The sequence below is a fragment of the Malaclemys terrapin genome, chromosome 13, assembly GCF_027887155.1.
Source record: "Malaclemys terrapin pileata isolate rMalTer1 chromosome 13, rMalTer1.hap1, whole genome shotgun sequence".
NCBI classification, from domain to species: Eukaryota; Metazoa; Chordata; order Testudines; family Emydidae; genus Malaclemys; species Malaclemys terrapin.
The window spans coordinates 619,905-640,175 of record NC_071517.1 but is presented as its reverse complement, the minus strand read 5'-3'; the positions used below and the strand labels follow the sequence as shown (position 1 = coordinate 640,175).

At 50.0% G+C, this 20,271-nt stretch overlaps 1 protein-coding gene across 1 annotated transcript; it reads right to left on the bottom strand.

Annotated features, from left to right (window-relative positions):
• Window positions 1-4,518: 4,518 nt before the first annotated feature.
• On the bottom strand, window positions 4,519-20,025 carry MAFG (MAF bZIP transcription factor G). Its single transcript, XM_054047901.1, has 3 exons — window positions 19,937-20,025; window positions 10,972-11,033; window positions 4,519-10,880 (listed from the first exon to the last, which is right to left on the bottom strand). The coding sequence occupies exons 2-3, from the start codon at window positions 11,005-11,007 to the stop codon at window positions 10,428-10,430; spliced, it is 489 nt and encodes a 162-aa protein (XP_053903876.1). The 5' UTR covers window positions 11,008-11,033; window positions 19,937-20,025; the 3' UTR covers window positions 4,519-10,427.
• Window positions 20,026-20,271: the final 246 nt, after the last annotated feature.

Sequence of the window (20,271 nt, the reverse complement as noted above, 5' to 3'; positions counted from 1 at the left end):
ACTGACCTTTCAAGGTCCCTTCCAGTTCTAGGAGATAAATAAATTAATGGAGATATCTTAGTATTTAGGCTTCTTAAAAATAAGATGGATGAACTCAAGTGCCTAGTATTAAATGAGGATATGGATATAATAGGCACCATAGAAACTTAGTGGAATGATAATCAATGGAACACTGAAGAGTCAAATATGGTAAAAATCTTAAATTAATGAAATAGTACTGTAAAATCTCTACCAATGGAAGTTGTGCTTGAAAAAGAAAGGCATAGCAGTAGGCATATATTACCACCTGACCAAGAGGGTGATGGGGGTTGTGAAATGCTCAGAGAGATTAGAGAGGCTACAAAAACAGAAAACCCAACAATAGTGGGAGATTGCAACTATCCCCATATGAATTGGTACCCGTCCCCCTCAGGATGGGATGCAAAGACAATAAAAATTTCTAGACACCATTGACTGCTTCTTGGAGCAGTTTGTCCTGGAACGCACAAGGGGAAGAGGTAATTCTTGATTTAGTCCTAAGGATCTACTCCAAGATGTGAATGTAGCTGAACCACTTGGTAACAGCAACCATAACATAATTAAATATAACATCTTTGTAGGAAGGAAAATACCAAAGAAACCCATCACAGTACCATTTAAGTTCAAAAAGAGGAACTATACAAAAACAAGGCAGCTAGTTACGAATGGTCATGAGAGTGAAATGCCTGCAAATTGCATGGAATTTTTAAAAACACCATAATAGAGGCTCAAACAAAATGTATACCCAAAATTAACAAAAACAACCAAAAAAAAAAAGTCACCATGGCTAAACAGCGTAAAACAGGCAGAGTTCAAAAAGACATTTTAAGCATTGGAAGTCAAATCCTGCTGAAGAAAATAGAAAGGAGCATAACTTCTGGCAAGTCAAGTATAAAAATATAATAAGGCAGGCCAAAAAAGAATTTGAAGAGCAACTAGCAAAAGACACAAAAACTAACCAGCAACATTTTTTTAAGTATATGGGAAGCAGGAAGCTTGCCAAACAGTCGCTGGGGCCACCAGATGACTGAGGTGCTAAAGGAGCACCCAAGGAAGACAAGGCCATTGCAGAGAAACAAAATGAATTCTTTGCATCAGTCTCCACTGCAGAGGATGTGAGGGAGATTCCCACACCGTAGCCATTCTTTATAGGTGACAAATCTGAGGAACTGTCCCAGATTGAGGCGTCAATAACAGAAGTTTGGAACACACTGAACAGTAATAAGTCACCAGGACCAGATGGTATCACCCAAATACGAAATTGCAGAACTACTGTGGTATATAACCTATCGCTTAAATCAGCTTCTGTACCAGATGTCTGGAGAATAACTAAAGTAATGCCAATTCTTTAAAAAGCCTCCAGAGGCAATCCTGGCAATTACAGGACGGAAAACCTAATCTCAAAGAGCAGAATGATCGGACAGAGGAACACGATACAATTGGGAAGAGTCAATATAGCTTTTGTAAAGGGAAATCATGCCTCACTAATCTATCAGAATTCTTTGAGGGGGTCAACCAACCTATGAACAAGGGTGATCCAGTGGATATAGTGTATTTGGACTTTCAGAAACCCTTGACAAGGCCCCTCACCAAAGGCTCTTAAGCAAACTAGGCAGTCGTGGGATAAGAGGGAAGGTCCTCTCAGGGATCACTACCTGGTTAAAAGATAAGAAACAGGGTAGAATAAATAGTCAATTTTCATAGGGGAGAGAGGTAAACGATGTCCCCCCCAAAATCTGTACTGGAACCAGTTCTGTTCACCGTAATCATAAATATGGAAAGGTGTAAACACTGAGGTGGCAAAGTTTGCAGATACAAAATTCCACAAGATAGACAAGTCCAAAGCTATCTGTGAAGAGTTATAAAGGGGTCTCACGACACCGGGTAATTGGGCAACAAAATGCAGATTAAATTAATTGTTGATAAATGCAAAGTAATCCATATTGAAAAACTATCCCAATTATACATTCAAAATGGAGTCTAAATTAGAAAGATCTTGGCATCATAGTCTGAAAACATCTGTTCAATATGCAGTGGTAGTCAAAAAAAGCCAACAGAATGTTAGGGACCATAAGGAAGAGGATAGATAAGACAGAAAATACCATAATGCCACTATATAAATACATGGTACACCCACACCTTGAATACTGCATATAGTTCTGGTCACCGCATCTCAAAAAAAAAAAAGATACATTAGAATTGGAAAAAGTATAGAGAAAGGCAAAAACGGTGATTAGGGGTCTGGAACGGTTTCCATGAGAGGAGAGATTAAAAAACTGGTACTGTTCAGCTTGGAAAAGAGATGACTATGGTGGGAATATGATAGAGGTCTCTCTCTCTCTCTGTACGTATATAAGGTTCATGAATAGTGTGGAGAAAGTAAGTGCTATTTATCCCTTCATATAAAACAAGAACCAGGGTCACCCAATGACATTAAATAGGCAGTAGATTTAAAACAAACAAAAGGAAGTATTTCTTCATACAACATACCGTCAACCTGTGGAACTCATTACCATGGGATGTTGTGAAGGCCAAAAGGATAACAGGGTTCAAAAAATAATTAGATAAGTTAAATAAAAGATAAAATGTTTATATATATATACATATACATACATATACACACACACACACATATATACATATACATACATATACACACACACACACATATATACATATATATATACACACACACACACACCTATCTCATAGAACTGGAAGGGACCCTGAAAGGTCATTGAGTCCAGCCCCCTGCCTTCGCTAGCAGGACCAAGTGCTGATTTTGCCCCAGCTTCCCTAACTGGCCCCCTCAAGGATTGAATTCACAACCCTGGGTTTAGCAGGCCACTGCTCAAACCACTGAGCTATCCCTCCCCCTGTTCATGGCAGGGATCCAGCCCCATGTTCTGACTGTCAGAAGCTAGGACTGTACTATAGTAGATGGATCACTTGATAAATTGCCCTCTTCTGTTTATTCCCTTTGAAGCATTTGGTACAAACCACTGTCATAAGACAAGATACTTGGCTAGGGATCATTGGTTTGATCCAGTGTGGCCATTCTTATGCCCTCCTTATGTTCTTATCCTGCCAAAGGCAACACAACGAGTTGCAGGCACATCATGGTGTAGTTGCAGCTTGGAAGAGACCTTAGAGCCAAAGCCTGCCTTCTCTGTGAAGAGGCTCATGACTGTATGGGCTCTTTCTAAGTTGGGTAGAGTTTGCCCTGGTGTCTTTGGCCAGCTTGCCCTCGCCACACTGATGTGTGTCCACTACCCCCCCCAGCCCCCAGAGGTATCACATCCCTGGGGCTCTCCAGTGTTCAAAATGAGAAGTGTGCAAGGGGATACTGTGAACCTCTGGGCTCTGATTCTTTGCACCTTGGAGCCTGTGCTGTAGGGTTTTCTCTCCCTTTACTGCCCCACTGCCAACCTCTAACTTTATTCTCTCCTCTTCCTCCTGCTGAGGGAGGGGATTTCAGCCAAGGCTGGTTTATGTGTTTTTCCATGGAGCCACGTCTCAGCATCAGGTCAATGGATCCCTCTCTACTCAGTGCTTGTGAAACACTTTAAAGAACGTCTCCACCTGGGGAAAGATATGGCTAGGTTCTCCCTCCTACCTCAAACTTCATTTCTAGTCTGGGGCAGCATCTCCTCCATAAAGAAGCCATTCCATCACCCAACAGTGTCCATGAAGTGAGATGTAAGTGCCCCTTGCACTCTAGTCCAAAGTATTGCACCTTTCTTGTGTCTTCTGTTCAACACATTGGAGTCTTGTCTACATGCAGTTTTTGTATTGCTTTAACTATATTGGTTTGAAACTCAGTTAAAGCTGTACAACCCTCTAATGTGGACACAGTTATACCAGCATAGCTTATTCCCATAAGTGGACAGAAAAACAATATCACTATAAAGGAGAGATGAGGTATGTAAGGGAATATCTTATTGGTTGATGATTGTGCGTGACCTTGGTGGAAAGGACAAGCTGTTAAGTTCACAGAGCTCTTCTTCAGGTCTGGAGAAGGTAAACAGATCATCCAAGCTAAATACAACATGGGAGAAATTGTTAAGCATAAGTACTTCACACATGCTGTAGTAGACCACTTAATTTTAAGTGGACAACTAAGGGTTATCAGGCAGTAGGGTGTATTACAAATTGTTGTAGTGAGTCATCAAACCAGTGTCTCTGTTAAGGCCATGTTAGTGTCCAGCAGAGCTATGAATTTAAGTTCCCAGGCACTGATAAGGGACTTTTATATCAAGAACGGCATCCCCAGGAGGGTATTGTACAATTTAATTTCCTGTAAAGAAGTCACCACTTAACCAAACAGTGAAACTGGTAAAAAAGCTGCATAAACCAGGCCTGGGATGAAAATCAGTGTCTGCAAAATGGAAGAGTCTCTCAGTTCAGAAGAGCCCCCCCAATGGAGCAACAGAAGAGCCTGAAACAAACCTTACCACAAAGCTGCCCGCCAAATCCCCAGGGAAGATGCTCTGGAATGGGTCTCTTTAAAAGAAGTTTATTGGTCATATACAAAATAAAGAAAGCCTCATATCAACAAACATACACTATATACAGAAATAAATTAACACCACCTCCAACGGGGCCGCAACAGCAAATCCCCGACAGTTATCAACAGATACCTATCTACAGATTGAAAAAGGACAATAATTTAGTAATAAATACTGATTATTAGCTGGACTTGGCTTTGTTATAGAAAAGCCTTGGACTGAACATTTTATTACACCCCTGTCAGAGATCTTGCCCCCATTTCTAGTCATTTTTTATATTTACAAATTAGATTCTGTTTAATAAAATATTTTTTTTTTCCATTTTAGAGTCCGTTTAAAACGGAAAAGAAGCAAATACATGATTCAGAACTGAGCCTTGCAGGCCCGGTCCTCATGTTTGACACAAGCCAATATTGACACTGCAGGGCAGCATAGCCTGGGCTGCAGCCAAGGCGCCCTCGTCCTGTCACTTCGTGCCCAGGATGTTATTTCTCCAATAACATTCCAGTTTGGCCAAGGGTGTAATAAACTCCGGGCAGACTGCAGTGAGGTCACACTTCAGGCAGGGCTCAGCAGTTTGGTAGCTCCTTCTCCCCTTGGAATAGGGCAGGGACTCCACTCCCACTGCTCCACCATTGCACTCTGGGAATTCATGGCAGCATAGTACTGCCCTCCACTAGGGAGCGGTTCATATGGCTGCCCCAGAGAGGAACCGGGGCTGCAGAATCATTCACACAGGCTGTACCCAGAGGTATCATACACAAGCATCCAAAGCTCACTCATGCACCCAACCTGACTGCTCCTACTCCCAAAGGGAGCAAAGCCAGCTACTGAGCAGAGAGAGTATTGCCCCATCCAGGCTGCCCCTTAGCACCTCCCAGCCCCACAGCTGAAAGGGGCCCAGCACTACCTCCTCGTATCTGAGTGGGGAGGGAAGTCAGTGTACTCACAGGTCCCCACCCTTCCCTTTACTATGGTGGGAGGCAGCAGCATACCCTGGCAGGAAGGGAACCTTCCTCTGAGGTGAGAGCGTTCGTGTTTGTTCCTGCCAGAAAAACCACAGCTTGAAGCACGGAGCTTCATTCAGGAAGGCGCCTGCAAGCAAAAGGAACAGTCCCCTCCCAGCGATGTCGTCCCTGTGGGCTGGTGAAAGGACAGGACAGAGCCCCCATCTAGCCATTACCCTCTGGCCACTAGGGGTGTGGCGGGGGGAGGGCAAGGGGGGGGGGAGGACTCTGCTCATAAAAGGTTGGAAGAGATATGCCACCCCAGCTCTTCACAAATCCTCCTTCCCCCCCCCCCCCCCCCCACGCCCAATGCATTTCATAGCAGAGACCCAGGGTGGTGGTGACCATCCAGGATCTCACACACACACCAGCCGACCCAAGGGGAGAGCGCTCTGCGTGCCCTTCCCCACCTGCATGAACCCGCACAGAGCAGTCCTAGCTCCTGCCTACACACTGCAGTCTGCCTCTTCCTCTCCCTAAAGGGAAATATCCATCGTGTTGCCTAAGCCAAGAGATCACTTTACACAATTCACCACAACATACACAAGTCCCTGTGCACGCCCTGGGTGGGACAGCCACGCCTACACCCAGCCATGCGAGGGTGGATACACTTCACGGGTTCGCTTTGCAGCCAGGCCAGGAGCAAAAACCCCACCCGCTGCGTCAAAAAGGTACCAGAGAAAGAAAACACAACACCCTTCACAGCAGGAAACCAAATGAACAAGCACCTCGAAAACAAGAACTGTCACACTCTGAAACGCTATATATGAGAGAGAGAGAGAGAAATCAAGTGAGGGGTTGGGAGGCCTGACTCACACTAGGACAATCCATAAACACAAGAAGCTGACTGGTGCTGGGGTGAGTGGGGGAGTGCCCCCTTTAGCATAAATGGGGGATTCCCTGAACACAGGGGCAAGAAGGTATTCAGATTTTATACTTCACTAAAATCAAAGAACCAAAACCACTGACGTGGGGCACAGACCACAGGGAGCTGCCCGGAACCCCTTCAACACACCGGACACTGACATGGGGCAGAGCACAGACCATAGGGAGCTGCCCAGAGCCCCTCCAACACACCGGTCACTGACATGGGGCAGAGGCTCCAAGCACAGAGAAGGGAAGCAATTTGCCCAAGGTCACACCCGGAGCCAGTGGCGGAGCCAAGAGTGGAACCCAGGAGTCCTGGCCCCCAGCGCTGAGTTCATGACTCCACATCACACAACCACAGCTTTGCTGACTTTGCACCTAAAGCCTCTATGTTGAGATGTGATGTTACTGAATATGCTCAGCCAATCAGAGAGCTGTTTGGGATAACAGACTAAAAAGCACAATAAACGAAAATGTCAAGAAGTGGAAAAGACGGGGGAGGGATAGCTCAGTGGTTTGAGCATTGGCCTGCTAAATCCAGGGTTGTGAGTTCAATCCTTGAAGGAGCCACTTGGGGATCTGGGGCAAAATCAGTACTTGGTCCTGCTAGTGAAGGCAGGGGACTGGACTCGATGACCTTTCAAGGTCCCTTCCAGTTCTAGGAGATAGGATATCTCCATTAGTTATAAAAAATTATATTCTGTCTGAGTCAGTGTCTGCTCTCTCCGTCCTCCAGCACTCATGGAACCCAGCCCTAAAGCATCCTCTCCTGGTAAAGGCATGGACCAGGACTCCTCTGAAGATGGATGATGGGTGAGAGGTCAGTCAGGGAGGGAAGTTCCAGGCTGTTAGTAGGACGGTAAGGGATTGGCAGCCACTAACAGGGGTCTCTCTGGCCACGTGCATCTTCTCAGGAAGATGGTCACCACCTGCTCCTTCTGTTGCACAAAAGTTGATGGGGCCTCCTCAAACCAAACCCTCTTGGAGCAAGAGCACAGCACCCAGCTTGCTATATAAACACACCCCTGGCAACAGCGTCCCCTGCATCCCAGGCAGGGCAGACATGCTAGGCTGGCTCAGAACTGCCTTCTGCACTCAACTTCATGTGGGGTACCCAATTTCAAGCTGGTTCTAAGGGGAGTCTGGACTTGGTATTCTGGGCTCATTTCAGGGGTCTGCAGTTGAACAACACCCAGTGGTTGGCACCTTCTGAGCAATGGGAAGACAAAAGACCCAGAAGACTGGGGAGTTAAATCCCAAGGAGCCGCACTGCGCAGTCACTAGCCCTTCCGGAGAGTTACAGTCTCAGCAGGTTCCTGGAGGCTGAGACCAGAGATTGAAGACACCTACTTTTCATAATGGAGACTAGAGAAAGACCCATGGTTTGGCAGGGGGAACATGGGGAAGGTGGGAAGACCTCCCCAATCCTCTCCTCTGTCCAATGCAACTCACTGGGAAGTTCGACCCCAACAGCTTCCTCCTGGATCCCAGTTCAAAACAAAGCAGAAAAAACCCTCAATCTCCGGAGTAAGGGTGGGACCGAATGGAAAATCCTCCACAATGGACTATTGCTCTGCTCTGAGCCCGCACATTCCAACCTGTCCTTGGCCCTCCCTCTTCTCACTGAACACTGGGCTTTGGCAGGCATACCTGCTTCTCTGTAGAAAGCAAAAATCTCTGCCTATGAGCGGGGTGGGCATGAAATCTGTGCCCCACCAGATAAGGTCAGCAATACAAACAGGCTGCTAAGCTTGGTGCTGGGCTAGGCTGCAGCACCATGTACTCTGTCCCCTACACTCAGCCTGCATCCAGCAGCCCAGAGATCACCATATGGAGCTCAGTGTCCCCTGCCAGGCTGGTCTCTTCCCACTGTCCTGCCACCTGGGGGTAACAGCAATGAGCTTTAGCTTCCAGGGGAATAGTTTGTGGAAAGGGATCAAGACCTCAGATAGCATCTTAGCTCCGTCGCACAGCCTTGCAAACTACACGTCAGCCTAACATACACATCACGCCTAGAAGAAGCTGCACCAGGAAGTCGGGGAGGTTGGGTGGATAGGAAAGAAAGCAACTATGCCCTGGCTTCCCTTTCGGTACTATGCAGACACTCAACAGCAAGGGAGTCCATCACCAGGACTGATGCAACTTCCTGCCCTGCTCAAATGCACAATGAGGCTCATGGCCAGCATCTAATGAGCACTTAAAGTTCTTACCGCAGGATCTAAAAGGAAACCAAAGCCCAGAGCTATTTCCCATTAGTCTCCTCCTAAACATGACCTCTTGGAACAATCTCCATTGCTTCACTTCCCCTGCCCTCTTTCCTGCTTGAAGAGTAGGGGGAGCAGTCTTACAACAGTCTGCCATGTTCAGGTAACAGAGCTACCAAGAACAACCTGGTTAGCAACCGCCTCCAGCAGCAGCTGTACCTCTAAGACAGGTGGCTGCCAGCTAGGGAAACAGGCTGTTGGACAATACAAAAGGACAGTGCAGAAGGAGAGGCTCCTGGAGATGTGGCACCATCTGTTCACACCCATCAAGTTGTTCTGACTTCAGTTTAGAAAGGTCAGGGTGGATTTTGGCCCTCACTGGTTGGGAAGCAACCTCGCCTACGTGCCAAGGACCCACTGCAGGCCTAGGACAGTGCCCCTGTCAATCCCTGGGAAAGCAAAGGCAGCGTGAAGACAGGACATCCAGACAGCAAAGGCAGCTATTGGCACCATCACATCACAGCGCCACACAAGAGCTCAGAGAGCATGGACAGCGCAACACAGTGGGAACACGAAGGAAGCCAGCGAGTTCAAGAATAAGTCACTTTTGGTACAATTGCAAAAAAGATATCAAACAGGACTTGCCTCTTTTTTGTCTTTTTCTAAATTTTATAAATAAAGTCTGATAACTCTTTATAAAAACTAACCTCGGAGCCACAGAGAGTTTGCAGGAGGTTCATGAGAAACTTTATAATTATTTTTCTTTATTTACTTTTCAGCTAGCAGAGACTGAGAATATTTCTCCATTTATATGGTCAAATATTCCCGCCTGCTCGGGTAAAAAAAGCCGACTATAAATATGCGCTCTCTTCTGTCTGATTTTAAACTTAGATAATTTAATAACTCTTAACATGAATGTTTCTCTCTTTAAATAAAAGGACTATTTAACCACAAACTGGTTGTGTAAACCATCACACTAGAGACACTTGATACCCTCAATAGATGGGAAAAAACTAGTGATTTTGGTCTTGTTCAGTGCAACATGTTAGGCACAAAACTGGCCTTCAGTCACTATGGTACCTCCTCCTCCTCCCATTGCTGGCCCCCACAGTGTCCCCATCATCTCCCACCCCTACACACACACACACACACACCCCTCCAGAGCAGAGATACCAGGGAACTGCAGTTTCCTCCCTTCCATTACTGCATGTGTGTGGCTGGTGCAGTGAAAGTCACAAGGAAACCTGCCTTTGGGACACAGGCAGCGCGTCTAGAAGTTAACATAAACTCAGTTACACAAACTACCCCCACGGCAATCACTGATACCAAGCGAGACAGAAGCAGCAGATTTGGGCACCTGGCAAACAGGCACCGAGATATGCCACTTGGAAGTATAATGGAATAAATCCTTCGGAAGTGACTGAAACCAGGGATCCCGACTCCCTGCCACAGAGCCTCCTCTGCTCTCCCATCCCCAACCCACTGAGAAGTGTCATGGGCCTCAAGCACACACCTTCCTCCATGCTGTGCAGAATTTCTTTGGCTAGAACACCAAGGTCTTTCACAGTCTCTATCCCAAGGATGCCCCAGAGGGCTGTAGACCCATAGGTGGGAGGCTCTGTTTGCACAGGATGGGGGGGTGTCACCACTGATCATATCAATCTGAACAAGACAAAACACAAAACTGGAGTGATCAGCAGGCCAGTCCCGAGCAGAGAGGAGGGAGTCCTGACCCACTAGGAAAAGGGTTTGTGCTTTGGGGATTCCAGGTTAGCTTTGCGCCTAACTGCCCTGCACAGACAAGCCCAGGCAGCGTTGCTTTACTAAGACCGGGCGTCCGTTTTGGATTTCACTATCGTGATGACGCTGGTGGTGGCGACTTTGCCAGGGACGAGGGGCCCCATGCTAGAGGTGATAGGGCCCCGAGCTGGGGCCACAGGACTCCGGGCCACGGTTCTGGCGAAGTTCTGGAGCGCCTCATACTTGGAGCGGAGAGCATCAAGTTCCATTTTCATGCTGGCATTCTCAGAGGCCAGCTTCTCCACCTCTTGCTGCAGCTCTGCCTTCTGCTTCTCCAGTTCCTCCTTCTGGGTGACACGCTTGACACGACAGCTAGCCGCGTAGCCTCGGTTCTTCAGCGTGCGCCGACGCTGCTTCAGCTGGATGATCTCCTCCTTGGACAGGCCCCGCAGATGCTGGTTCAGCTCACGCACAGACATGGTCACGAGCTCCTCATCTGTCAAGCTGGTCCCATTCTCGCCCGGCTCCCGCTTCACCTGTGGGAAGAGGAACACACGCATTATTGCAATCGCCCGCATAGTGCCAGCTGCTTGTCACCCATGCTCCCAGACCCCCCCTCCCCTTTACCTTTAAGGCTTTGTTTCCTTTGTTGGGGGTCGTCATAACACGAGAGCCTTGTCAGTCAGGATCTGAAAGAAAGGAGGGGAAGGTCAGAGGTTGGCCTGTGGGATCAACTCCCCAGGGGCAACCTAACCCTGCACAGCACCCAAGGGCTCCAAGAGGGGAGGCTGGGGCAAAGCCTGCTGCCAGTGCCAGTCTCTCCCACATGCTATGCTTAGCAAACACCTGTCTCCCAGTCTGAACCAGACAGACTCACAAGCAACTGATCCTGCCCCTCAGCAGAAGCTGCGGCTGCTCATCTCTCTCCTTCCTCACCCGAGCGCCTGTGAAGACTTAAGCCAAGTGCTGGCAGTGGCTGGGGAGGGAATGGGGGGGCGGGGGCAGAAGGAAGATTAGAAACACTGGGAGGAGTCAGAGTACAAGGAAGCCACATATTTAAAAATAGCCTGGCAGGCTGGGTCCAGAGCATGGCTGCTCCAAGCCGGTCATGCTGACTCAGCACATTGGCAACCTCTGAGCCTCTCTCAGCCACCCCCCTCCTCAGAACCCCCAAGCACAACCAACCAGGTGGAGTCATTTAAGTGTCCTCCCTCCATAGGGGGCCTGAAAACAGACACCGTTACCTGTGACCCTTTCAGGCTGGGGTTAAAATTCACACTGGGGGCCAGAGAGTCCAGAGGACCCAAACTGGTGAAGACCAAGGAATGGTGAGTCCAGAAGTAGCTGTGCAGGGGGGAAGCCACTGGCTCTGCTAGAATCCCCTGCTTGGCAGCCCCAGGAAGCAGATAGTCACACTCTCCGCTCCCGCCATCTGACCTGCACCGTCCCTCTCACCCCACAGTCCAGGGGTGCATGTCTACTTAGCAAAGCTCCGCGGCCCACTCAGAAGTGTGAGAGGGTAGAGGGACTCTGCAGCACTGGAAAAGTATTCGCCCTGCCAGCCACCATAAAAGAATCCCATTGTGTTTGGACTGGTACCACACAAGCCCCACTTCATGCCTAAGTATTTCCTCAACCCCTAGCCTAGCTGGCTTCTGGCAACCCAGCCACTCTGCAGGGGCTGGGCACTTTCCACCTGACAAGCTCCTCCTCCTCTTAAAATGCCAGGCCAAAGGCCCACCGCCAGGGGTAGTCAATAGGTAGACTGTGGGCCAAAGCCGGACTGCTAGATGCTTTTGAATAGACTCTGAAATCTTATCATCATTATTGTTGGGGCTGTTTTTTTTTTTATTATTATTATCATCATCATCATCATCATCATCTCTGGAGTCTGGACCTTGATCAAGAAATTTGGACCTTGACAAAATAGAATTGATTATCCCTGCCACCGCTTTCCCCTCCTCATTCAGGGTAGCGAGTTCAGAGACCAGGGGTGATAAATTAAAGATGAAGAGGCCACAGAAAGAAGAGAGTGAATCCCTTTGCTATCACCAGTGGGAAGGTTTGAGCTCTTCTCGTCACACAGCAGCCACCTGGGATTCAGACACAGGTACACTGACAGCTGTAATGGAGACCCGTGCTCCTAGGTCCTTAGTCCTCTAGGTCTGCCCTTCTAGAAAGACAGTAATAAACCACCGCCCTGTCTAGGGTTTGCTACTGTGAAGCCTCCTGAAATCCCACGTGACATAACCACAGCTGTGCCCCAAACAAGAAGGGACCATGAGCCCCCCTAGAGATCTGCCACTGCCAAGACTGGGATGAGCACTCCCATCCAAATCCAGACTGAGAACACCTTTATATTTGTATGCATCCGAAGAAGTGGGCTGTAGTCCACGAAAGCTTATGCTCTAATAAATTTGTTAGTCTCTAAGGTGCCACAAGTACTCCTGTTCTTCTTTTTGCGCATACAGACTAACACGGCTGTTACTCTGAAACCTTTATATTTGTGTCCTATCCAGTCGCAAGCACAGTTAACGCTTTCATAATAAAAAAAACTAATCACATGCAAGAAACATTGACACAATGCTGAGAATCCAACACAAAAGTCAGTAAATGCCAAGTTACGGTGCTCCAGCAACTGCGGCTCAGGCATCATGCAATGCATCTACCACCCACCAGAGAAGAAAGGCTTCAGCACATTCCAAGATTCCCAACAAACCGGCAGGATTCAAATGCTTCTAAGGCGTCAGAGGCTACTGGGAGGTAAGTAATTTATGCCCAGAGGGGACAGCCTTAGCCACTCACAAGATGCTCACTATGCTGCTGTAAAAGGTCATCTCTGCCAGCCAGCCTGCACAGGAAGCTGCTGCACAAAGAGCAGGCTAGCACAGGCCACGAGCAGGACGGTTTGACGGGACACCAGCAACTGCTTCGTAAAACGTGTTCTTCCCTCTTCACTGGGTCATTTCGTTCCCTCTCACTTTCGGGAGAAACACTGAATCTTCCCCACACCCCACTACAATGGAGTTGAAATAGTCAGTTTACTTCCTCATTCATGGAAAAAGGGCTCTTACTGGCAGGAGCTGCAGAACCGGGGGGAGGGGGGCAACTCTCACATTTGTAGACCCTACAAATTTAGCCTTGACACGGATATTTTAGACTATATAAACATTTACTATCCAGAATATAGTCCCAAGCAAAGTATTAATATGGGGGAGGGGGACAGAGGCAGATTCACTCAAATGTAGGGCCTAAGCTGCTCAGCAAAGTTCCTCAGCATGAAAATTCCAGATCTCCATTAAGCACGCACAGGAGCTGCCCAGAGAACACGGCCTCACCCTACCCTTCACCCCTGCACGCTGCAGTCCTTACATACGCCCCTTTACTGCTAAAACACTGAACTCCTGCAAACTGGGTGTTTGAATGCACGGGGCTGTCAGGAATAGGTGCTATCATCCCCCCCACTCCTCAAGCTCCCAAAATCATACAGCCCATGCAAACTGCTTCCAGATCGGAGAGTCACTCTGGGAACAAGGAGAGATCTGAGAAGAGTCAGGGACAGGTGGGAGCTGAAAGGAACCAGTGGTGGAGATGCAATGGCTGGGTGCTTCCAAGCCACTGCAGGTGGTCAGACAGCTGGGATGGGATGGGGGTAGGAGAAAGATCAACAGCTTGGAAAGGAGCCAAGGAGTGGGAGAAGCTGACAACAACTAAACTCTTCCTTGTGTCTTAAGGGTTAAAAGGGTTGAACAGAAGGAATCCAATTTGTCAGGCCTTGTTCTCTATCCAAGCCTAGCCTCCCAGCACCTCTGCAGCTGTAATAAGATTCCAGTTGAAAGCATCTGATGGTTCAGCACCCCCTCAAAAAGAGATCAAAGGTGGAGAAGCATCACTCAGAAGGTATCAGTGCCTGAGTCTCCATCACTGAGGGGAGGACAAGGGAAAGGCTTGCTGGTCATTTTCCAGCCCTGACAGGAAGGCCAAACGCAGGGCTATTCAGAAGCCTACACAGAGGACACTCAGAACTGTCATCAAGGCAGACACACACTTGGTCTAACTCCCCAGACTGCTGATTTCTCAGCTTTTCACTGGCTTCATGAAGAAAGATCACACTGAAAAGTGCCAAGTACAATGGCTCCAAGGGGAAAAATGCAGCCTCAACACATTTCCCCAGAACTCAAAAGGCCTGAACTCAGCACAAGCACAGCCAATTCTCTCCTCAGCTAAAAAAAGGCACAACAGAGCTGACAGCAAAACGCATGATTCAACACAGGCCCCATTCTCAACATTCCCGATTCACAGAACTGTGCCATCGAACTAGTGTAAACACACTGACGTCACTCCTTCCAGCAGCACAGCCAGCCTGGAGACAGCTCCACTAAGGGAGGCCCATCCTCAAGGAATGTAAAAGCCGGAGGAAGGAACTGCACAGTAAGGGGTTTTGCAGGGGGGGCTGGCAGGCCAAACAGTGGTGCTTACACAGGCAGTAAGGACACTGCTTGAATATACTCCCTGACTATGTGTGGAAGTGGAGACAGTACTTCCTCTGAAACTCATCTCTTCAGATCACCCAGATTCACGCTGCAGCAGATGGGCCCCAAGTCAAACTAGTGCCCAGAGCATCTTTGCAGTGCAGCTAAAATACCTGTCTCCAAGTGCACAGTTTAGCTGAATTCAGACAGAGAATGGGACTAGCTGATTCTCAGATACTCCTTCCCTCAGCACGTTAACCCCTTTCTAAATGCACAGCTCTGCTGGGCAAGGTGTATAACTTACATAGGAGATGGGAAGTGACCTAAGATGGTGTAAAGCAGAGGCCTTCCCAGCTCTGAGCAGCAAACCTTCATGCAATAAGCTGTCATCTGAGACTCCTGTCTCCCAGGAGCAGGAAATGCCAGGACACAAGAAAGGAGAATAATTCTACTGTTGAGCAGGACCTGCAACCCACCCTGAAACCTGGGAGGGAAAGGTTCCAGTGGCGCCTGCTGCTCCCCACTGCATGCAGCTTAAACTTTCTGAACCCTTCCAAACCTTGTCAGCTCTGGGCAGGGGGCAGGAGACTACAATTAAGCATCAAGCAGCAGCAGGTCTTTCAATGAGCAGCAACTCACCTCACACTTCTCCCTCAAACCTGGATACTGGTTGGGCTCAGGAGAGCCCATAGAGTGCAATTCTCAGTCCTTTCTAGAGCATGCAATGAGCCTCTGCATATCTAAACCCCTTTCCCCTAAGAAAATATTTTAACAGTAACAGAACAAAAACTCCCTCCCCCCAATGGTACAATGTCCAACAGCTGCCCCAACTCAGAAGCTTTCATTCCAAGTGACACTGTATAGAAAAAAAACAGAACAGAGGAGCCCTGCGCACCCCTGAATCAGGTCTCTGGGGTACAGAGACAAGCAAACGCTCAGGTCTAAAGGTAGGAGGAATGGCAGCTTCTTGGCTTGTCCTTTTCTCCAGCTTTTTCCTTCATGGGGAGACCAAAGATGAAAGAAATAATAGCCCAGCCTCTGGGGTGACTGACAACACAGATGGCTGAAGAAAGTCTTCTGTCAGCCCTCACCTGACACCTCATACAGAAGAGCAACCACCACCCCTCAGCTCAGAGAGCCCTGGATCACGGCCAGTGAGGTTACTGAATAGCAGACTGTGGAACACAGCAGGTGCATTGGCTCTAGCAGAGTCTTCTCCTGCAGTGTACATCTTCACATCCAAAGGGACTTGCACCTGCTGCTCTTCATATACCTCTACTCCATCCAGAGGAGCTGGCAGAGCAAATAGAAACCTGTACCTCTGCTGATCACCCAGGTAAGAGGGAGCACACGTGCTGCAATGACTGACATTACAGTAACCCCCAATATGTAGGACAACTTGATGCAGAGGCCATCCATGTAATAAAGCAAACCAACCAAAATAAACATAGAACATACTTGTCTGGACCCTTCCTTCCCCCTACGCCCATCTGTAGATCTCTCTCAGAATGGGCGCACTTAAATATATGGAGATATACCTATCTCAGAACTGGAAGTGACCCTGAAAAGGTCATTGAGTCCAGCCCCCTGCCTTCACTAGTAGGACCAAGTACCAATTTTGCCCCAGATCCCTAAGTGGCCCCCTCAAGCACTGAACTCACAACCCTGGGTTTAGCAGGCCAATGCTCAAACCACTGAGCTATCCCTCCTTCAGGTCAGGAAACAGCTCTTCTGTTGTGCTTGGAAAGTGCCTGGTACATTTTAGGGGCTACTGCACTCAAAACCGAACAAACAGGAGGATTCACATGGAGACTGGAGAGCATGACCTGGTGTTTTTAACACAGGACTGGGATGCAGGACACCCAAATCCTACTCTTGGCTCTGCACTTACTGTGTGGCTTTGGGGAAGTCACTCTCTCCCTGCCTAAGTTTCCACTTCTGCAGTGTGGGGATAATATTGACCTGCTTGCCTCGCAGCTGGGAGCTTAATTCATTAACATTTTGTACTAAATGACGTTATGAATAAATGCCTTGCCACTACTAAATATTTTGATTTGATAGGTAGGCTCTTTAGAAAAAGTTGTGCGTGGGCTGGGGAAACTTAACACAATGGCTGACATCGCCATAGAAACGCAGTTGACACAATGTGTTTTTAAAGATCAACCAACTAGAGTTAGGGCTTGTCTACACTTTACAGCTGCACCTCTGCAGCTGTAGTGTTGGAGTGAAGACACTATCTAAACGGACAGGAGATATTCACCAGTCAGCGAAGTTAATCCACCTCCCCAAGAGGCAACAGCTAGGTTGATGGGAGAATTCTCTTGTCGACCTAGCACTGCCTACACCGGGGGTTAGGTCAGTTTAACTGGATCATTTGGGTGGTGGATTTGTCACATCCCTGAGCGATGTAGTTATACCAACCTAATTTCCTAGTGTAGAGCAGACCTTACACTAGCCAGGCTAGAAATGTATAAGGCATATAAACCCTCCTGCTTCAGGGCCTAAGCCAAACAATAACTGGCAGTCAGGGACAGGAGAAACTACCCCCATGGGCTGGTTATTCCATAATTGTTCATTACAGAGTTTCTTGCACCTTCCTCTAAAGCAGTTGGTTCTGGATGCTGTCAAAGATTGGACTAGATAGACCACTAGTCTGAGCCAGTCTGGCAATCCCTGTGTTCCTATAGGCACAGCATATAAACCTAGAAGTAGGCAAGTATCTGCAAAGAGCTTTAAATCCTTTGGCGAGACATCCTTGAGAAACACAAAACATTCTTAACATTACCCATTCAGCAGCAATTAATTCATAAATACTGCTGTTATTGTTAAACGCATATGCCCCCTTGACACAGCTGGGATGCCCTCAGAAGCAGAGGCCTTCAGCATATCTACCAGTGGGGTTAGGCCTGACCCCACTTATTTTGGTTCACTCTGCCTTGTGACAATGCATTTGGGTTTAGCAGAAATCTTGCTATGGGAGGGAAGATGGTGCACTGTTGCAAGGTTGCACACAGGTGTTCACTATTACCCAGGGTTCCTTGGTGTCTCACAACAGTTGGGTTTAGTTGATCTTTGGGCACTTTGAATAGATCTGTAGCGCTGCTCTTCTCTTTCTGCTTATGTTTAGGGTATGCCAGCCTCCTCAGCTGAGCCCTTGAAATGGTTGTGTTTATTGTTACAAAGACCATGTGTCTGGGGACCTGCTAGGGGCTGTACTGTAAGACTATCACCCTAGCAGATCAATCATCTGTAACACTAGCTGAGGCAGGAGAGGTGCACAGGGTGTGACAAGTACAATACAAGCATGCAAACAGGCAGATCGCACAGAGCCCGAACACAGGTGTGAGAAGTACACAGAGCAGACAGTCTGATGGTCTCACACTGAGCCCAGGCAGCTAGTTCCAAACAGGAAGTGTTTTCAGAATCCTTGTTCCCACCCCACCACATACATCCACCTCCCACAACAAGCCTTTTCTGTTTCCTCCCTACATCATGTCCCTCAGCTGCCAGAGTGGTCAACGCAGAGACCCAGCATATGGATGCCACCCAACGCTGTGTGCTCACACATTCTGGTCAGGATTTTAACTCCACCTTTCATCCCACTGCCTGCACCTGCAGCTCCATCCTACAGCAGCCAGGCACACGAGGGGGAAACCTGCTGCCCCTCATGACAGTGCTGTCTCCATGACAGCGCTACCATGTCACTTTCTCAGCAGGTGAGTCAGCATGTCAAGCTCTGACCCCTAAAAATCGGTTTGCAGACACAGACTGACCAGCACGTTGTCCCCCTGTTCATGAGCCCCCACCTCAGGCCCATCTCAGTGCCCCGTTCCCCCTTGGCACTGTCTACCCAGTGAGCGCATGCTGATGAGTCAGCAGTGTCTGTTCAACATTCACAAGGTGCATGTAGAATGGGGGTGGGGGTGCAGGCACCAGCTCCTCGGAAACACTGTCTCTAGTGTGACCCACAGCAGCTCTGAGACACTTCCCACCACAGCCCCAGACACCTGATGAATCAGCAGCTCTCGCGTTTAACACCCTCAAGCAGGTCTGCACATTCCAAGGGGCAAATAGCAGGGTGAGAGCAACACACATCCTCCCCCAGGGAAGGCAAGTGGGGCCCCCCTGCTCTCTCCCCCCCCCCACCCGGTACCCCGGGGGAAGGCGAGTGGGGCCTCCGACTCTCTCTCCCCCCAGTACCCAGGGGAAGGCGGAGGGGGCTCCCCGCTCTCTCTCCCCCCAGTACCCCGGGAAAGGCGGGGGGGTTCCCCACTCTCTCTCCCCCCCCCAGTACCCGGTGGGGGGGGCTCCCCGCTCTCTCTCCCCCCAGTACCCCGGGGAAGGCAGAGGGGGCTCCCCGCTCTCTCTCCCCCTGTACCCCGGGGAAGGCGGAGGGGGCTCCCCGCTCTCTCTCCCCCCAGTACCCGGGGGGGCCTCCCCGCTCTCTCCCCCCCCCCAGTACCCCGGGGAAGGCGGGGGGGTTCCTCACTCTCTCTCCCCCCTGTACCTGGTGGGGGGGCTCCCCGCTCTCTCTCCCCCTGTACCCCAGGGAAGGCGGAGGGGGCTCCCCGCTCTCTCTCCCCCCAGTACCCGGGGGGGCCTCCCCGCTCTCTCCCCCCCCCCAGTACCCCGGGGAAGGCGGGGGGGTTCCTCACTCTCTCTCCCCCCTGTACCCGGTGGGGGGGGCTCCCCGCTCTCTCTCTCCCCCCTGTACCCCAGGGAAGGCGGAGGGGGCTCCCCACTCTCTCTCCCCCCTGTACCCGGTGGGGGGGTCTCCCCGCTCTCTCTCCCCCCAGTACCCCGGGGAAGGCGGAGGGGGTTCCCCACTCTCTCTCCCCCCTGTACCCGGTGGGGGGGTCTCCCCGCTCTCTCTCCCCCCAGTACCCCGGGGAAGGCGGAGGGGGTTCCCCACTCTCTCTCCCCCCTGTACCCGGTGGGGGGGTCTCCCCGCTCTCTCTCCCCCCAGTACCCCGGGGAAGGCGGAGGGGATTCCCCACTCTCTCTCCCCCCTGTACCCGGTGGGGGGGGCTCCCCGCTCTCTCTCCCCCCAGTACCCCGGGGAAGGCGGGGGGGGCTCCCCCCCAGGAAAGGGGGGACCCCGCCCTCGCTCGGTCCCTCACCCTCCTCACGGTGCCGCCGGGGGGGCCGGGGCCGGGGTGGCGCTGGGAGGGACCGAGATTCCGTGATCCGCCGCCGCTGCTCACGGACGCGTCACGTGATGTTTGGGTCACGTGGATCCATTCATGAAGCGGGGGCCCGGCGCAACCGCCCCGAGCCTTAAAGGGGAGGTGGCTGCGGTCATTAGTGTCGGGGCAAAAAAAGACGTCGCGCAGGTGGGCCTGGCCCTTAAAGGGAAGGCGGGCGAGCGCGCCCCCGGGCGGGGTGGGGAGCGCCCCGGGGTGCAGGCTGGCCGCGCTACAGCCCTTGCCCAGGGACAGGGCCCAGAGCTGGGGCC

Coding starts and splice junctions, on each gene's coding strand:
- MAFG (XM_054047901.1), bottom strand. CDS start 11,007: ATGACGACCCCCAACAAAGGAAACAAAGCCTTAAAG. Junction 10,881..10,971: donor AAGGAAACAAAGCCTTAAAG/GTAAAGGGGAGG, acceptor CTCTTCCCACAG/GTGAAGCGGGAGCCGGGCGA.